We start from the raw sequence: 4,935 nt of genomic DNA on the forward strand, positions 1-4,935 counted from the left end.
ATCCGCGCGGGATCTGGCGGCGTATTCGCTAGGCGGTTTGATTTCGATGCGCCAGTTGGGATCTGGCGCGCTAGATCATTTTTCGCGGAGGCTGCTGTGTGCCCGTGTGAAATTTGAACGGGCGATAGAATCTAGCCTCTCGTGTTCCGTTGGATTAGTGCGTGCTCTGTAACAGGAGTAGCCTGTTCCTGCTTGCAAATTATAGAAGCAATAGGAGCTACGTAATCGCGCAACTGATACAAGTGAGGATGTAGTTATTACATTGATCGTCACATGGAGTCAGGAGCAAGCTCTTGTTCCTGTAACTGCCTGTCCCGGTGTTACGGAAATCGCATGGTTGGTATGAATCGTGCAAGTAGGATAATGAATTTCATTTTCTCTTTCCCCTTAACTGTGTAAATAACTGAACCAGGATTAAGCAAACCACTAGCTTTCCCCCTGTTTCTGTGACCTTACCATACCTGTATGTTTTGGTTATGTATACTCTTGTTGTTTTCATGTCGATGTGCAACTTGTAACTGATGCTTAGCCTATTAGCCTTACACAGCATTTCTCCGATTTCATGTCTAAAGGAGCATTTATGGTTTTACCTTGTTGTGACTAGTCTTCTCTCTGAGTATTCCCAGTCGATGTACTTCTGGATTCCAGCTTTAGGTTTTTCTGGCACAGACTATAGCATTCTATGTTGTTCCATTATCAATCATTTACAAAGTTTATTTACTTACGTAGGTGTTGGGAAAAGTTGTCTGCTTCTGCGGTTCTCAGATGGCTCCTTCACCACTAGCTTCATCACCACTATTGGGTATGTACTGTTGTAGAAATCACAAAAATATTAGCTTGGGAATTATTATTCTACATGGTAATGCTTGTATGAAGTTATGAATCATGACTGGGTTTCTTGAAACAGTATTGACTTCAAGATAAGGACTGTTGAGTTGGATGGCAAGCGGATTAAGTTGCAGATCTGGGATACTGCTGGCCAAGAATGCTTTCGGACTATAACTACTGGTATGGTTCCACACTTTGAGCAAAGCAAGAGTAGGCTCCTCCTGATTGTATGGATGAAGTTTGTGAAATGTGCAATTCTTCTTTGCAGCCTACTACAGGGGAGCGATGGGCATTTTACTTGTTTATGATGTCACGGACGAGGCGTCATTCAATAGTATGGACCTGTGTGCTTCAGATAACATTGAGCAAAATTTCCTTTTTCTGATTATCTCCATTGTTTGCAGACATCAGAAATTGGATCAAAAACATTGAACAGCATGCTTCAGATAACGTGAGCAAAATTTTGGTGGGGAACAAAGCGGATATGGATGAAAGCAAAAGGGTATACTCTTGTATCCTGGCCTGTTTCTAGGCATGTTTGTTCTGTAGCTGTTTCATCTTAGCTTCATGTTGCGGACTGGTTTGTTTCATGTGCAATGCAGAAAATAGATATTCACCGAACCGAACTATATTCAGGCTAAGCAGATGTTACTATTTGTTAAATTAGATTTAAGCTGTACAGATGTTACTCTGATACATTTAGATGTCATGCAAACAAAAAGAAACATGCTCAGCATTATTATGGCTTACATTTTACATTCAGTTTGTCACTCACTTATCTTTGGAAGAATCCATATCTCTCTTATCTGCTCAATTGCTTTCATGCAGGCTGTTCCCACTTCAAAGGGCCAGGCCCTGGCCGATGAATACGGGATCCAGTTCTTTGAAGCGGTTAGTGAAAGTCACAACCTTCAACCTTGCTACATGTAGCATTTAAGCTCCGCACAGCAGTGAAATTTTATGTTGATTTATATGGCATCTTTCTAAGCATTGGTGCCCAACTGCCGATACCTTGGCATTTGTTTCCCACGCATAATCCTTTATATATTACTGTCCCCGCAGAGTGCAAAGACAAACATGAATGTCGAGCAGGTTTTCTTCTCTATAGCAAGAGACATCAAACAGAGACTCTCGGAGGCAGATTCCAAGACTGAGGTATCCCAATCATTCCCATAGTTCTGAGAGCATCTTTGCGCTTGCGACGGCTGGGCAGTGCCTTACAGTAATCTCGTTGGTTTCAGGGGGGGACTATCAAGATCAACACGGAGGGTGATGCCAGTGCAGCAGCAGGACAGAAGTCGGCTTGCTGTGGGTCTTGAACCGTCGTCGTCGCTACGGGAAAAAAAAGATAGTTGCGACACGGTGCTTGTAATTCTTGTCATTCCATTCTTTGCCTGCTGGTTTCGTTGTGTTATTTAAGTTATCGCTGTTGTTAGGATTTGGACAAATTGGTGTTACGTCAGCAATTACTTGCAGTATCGGTGGAAACTTTTTGTTTTTCTTGAGATGAAACTCTGCTACTCCATTAAGGCTGCTCAACCCGGTACATAATGGGTGTAGGCATGCACAGGCGGAGGAGCCTGCGAGCGTCCGCATCCATCAATTTTGCACCAGTATGGTTATTAAAGTAGCAGTGATTAGCTTAGTTTTTACCTGGCGGATGTCTCCGCTTGCATCCCTGTAATCGGGGAAGTTCGTCCACCGCCGCTCATGGTATCACCCCTAGCTGCTAGCATATGAGCAGTCTCATTACCGACGCGTTTGGTTCGACGGAAATGTCACGACTTCCGATTACAGCGCTTTCTGAAACAGAATCCGGCGTTTGGTAGGCCCATGATGTATTAGGTAGCGGCGTCCTCCGATACATGCGCTCGCGAAGCGGAAAACGGCGGGACCGAAGGTGATTAGAAAACCGGGAGCCGAACGCTCGAAACAAACATATTTCGTATTCGGTAAAAATAGTCTGAAGACGGAGCTTCCCGATACCCAAGTCGAATACGTTACCTGAGCGCAAACCAAACGCGTCGTACATGCCTGTGGGCAAAAGTAGACTGTAAAATGAATGAAGATCCAGAGTTCCAGAGACACAGGTGGCCCACTGAGCATGATCAAATGCAGGCGAGCTCAGTTTCTCCTCAACCAACCAGCATGGTGGAGCCTATCGCTGCTCAACCTGGGCTGCAGCACTGCCTTTGTTTCCTCGTGTGAGTCAATGCACACTGTGTAGGCTGATTTCACCAGGGAAATGCCGTTGCTATCGTGATGCCTTGGCTTTGGTTGCAGACACGAACCAGATCCTCTCATCCCACAGAGTCTTTGAATGCTGAGTGCAACAGCGGCATCACACCGGCTGAAGGTTACGAACTTGAGACCGGATCGACCAACTAGACGACTGGGACCGGGCGATCGCCGGCGACGGCGGCGAGTAGGCACGGTGGCTGTGTGATGTACCACGATCAAAACTCACGAATCTACTCAGATCATACAGTTCCTCTCGATAATTTGGGGATTACGGAGGGAGATACAGGTTGGGGAATAGAGAAGGAGACTTGGAGAAGAGGTAAGACAGAGAAGGGACAGGGGAGACGAGGCACAAGTCAATTCCTAGCTGCCGATCTGTTCTGGCATCGCCTACTGATATACCCATTCACTCTTCTCGCCTGGACCTCCAGCCTTCTCGACTGGACTGTGGCCCACTCGACTTCCGGCCCATGAGCTTGCACTTGCTTCTGAATTACGCGGCCTTGACGTCTCTGCATCTGTCTTGCTTGTTGATGCTGTCAGCATCTGCGTAGCACTGCTGACAATGCCGCCCTCTTGAGCATCAGCTTGTCCCCATGCTGGTGCATCTGGGAACCTACTCTTAAGCACATCATAGTCCTCCCAAGTCGCCGCTTCTTCCGATAATCCAGACCACTTTACCAACACCTGCACTTGAACCTTGTTGTTTTTCTTAACCATCTTGCGATCCAGCAAAACCTCTGGCACCACTTGAGCCACAAATAAATCCACCATCGACGGTAACTGCGAGAAGACCGGTGTATGATCTGGTTTATGCTCTTTCAGTTGAGACACATGGACCACATGATGAATGAGAGCCTATGAAGGTAACTGCAGTTTGTAAGCTGCTGGTCCGATGCGCTCCAACACCGAAAAGGGTCCATAATACTTGTAGGCCAACTTAGCACATGGACGGTTGACAACTGAATGTTGTGCATAGGGTTGAAGTTTAAGAAACACCTCATCTCCCACTTCAAATGAGCGCTCAGTTCTGTGTTGATCTGCATAAGCCTTAATCTTTGCTTGAGCCTTCAGAAGATGAGCTTTAAGAAGAGCTGAATGAGACTGATGTTCTCTCAACCATTGTTCCACATCTACATTATCAGATTGGAGAACCGAGGAGAAAAACCCATAATTTGGATTGTAGCCATACAAAGCTTTGAAGGGAGAGCAACCCAGGGAAGTATGGTAATTGGTGTTATACCAAAACTCAGCTAATGGAAGCCAAGAATGCCACTTATGAGGGTTGTCATGCACAGAGCACCTCAAGTACATTTCCACACACTGATTCACCCTCTCACTCTGCCCATCTGTTTGTGGGTGATATGCCGTACTCATATTCAACTTAGTGTCCCATAATCTGAACAAATCCTTCCAAAAGTGACTTGTGAAGATTTTGTCTCTATCTGACACAATAGAACAAGGTGGACCGTGCAACTTTACTACTGTTTCCAGGAAGGCTTTAGCCACTGTTGGAGCAGAAAATGGATGTTTCAATTGAATAAAATGACTGTATTTGGTATATCTATCCACAACTACCAAGATCACAGTATATCCATCGGACTTGGGCAAAGCTTCTATGAAATCCATTGTTATGTGTTGCCAAGGACTGTCAGGTATTTGTAAAGGATTTAGCAAACCTGGATACTTGCAGTGTTCATGCTTAGCTTTTTGACATATCTCACACTGTTGCACAAATTCAACTACATCTTGCTTCATCCCAGACCACACAAACAGTTTCTGCACCCTTTGATATGTGGCCTGAATGCCAGAATGACCTCCTATGGCACTTGCATGAAAAGCAGAAATGAGTTTGGTTTTTAAAGC

At 45.3% G+C, this 4,935-nt stretch overlaps 1 protein-coding gene across 1 annotated transcript in view; it reads left to right on the plus strand.

Moving 5' to 3' along the window:
- Nucleotides 1-2,353, plus strand: part of LOC119303806 (ras-related protein RABE1c-like) — a 5,147-nt gene extending 2,794 nt beyond the window's left edge. The window contains exons 3-9 of the mRNA XM_037580956.1: nucleotides 730-802; nucleotides 908-1,008; nucleotides 1,097-1,162; nucleotides 1,233-1,330; nucleotides 1,657-1,719; nucleotides 1,891-1,983; nucleotides 2,070-2,353. Coding sequence (XP_037436853.1) covers nucleotides 730-802; nucleotides 908-1,008; nucleotides 1,097-1,162; nucleotides 1,233-1,330; nucleotides 1,657-1,719; nucleotides 1,891-1,983; nucleotides 2,070-2,147 — 572 coding nt within the window. The 3' untranslated portion in view covers nucleotides 2,148-2,353. The remainder of the gene's footprint in view (nucleotides 1-729; nucleotides 803-907; nucleotides 1,009-1,096; nucleotides 1,163-1,232; nucleotides 1,331-1,656; nucleotides 1,720-1,890; nucleotides 1,984-2,069) is intronic.
- Nucleotides 2,354-4,935: the final 2,582 nt, after the last annotated feature.

This window comes from Triticum dicoccoides, chromosome 5A (assembly GCF_002162155.2).
Source record: "Triticum dicoccoides isolate Atlit2015 ecotype Zavitan chromosome 5A, WEW_v2.0, whole genome shotgun sequence".
In the NCBI taxonomy this organism is placed as follows: domain Eukaryota; kingdom Viridiplantae; phylum Streptophyta; class Magnoliopsida; order Poales; family Poaceae; genus Triticum; species Triticum dicoccoides.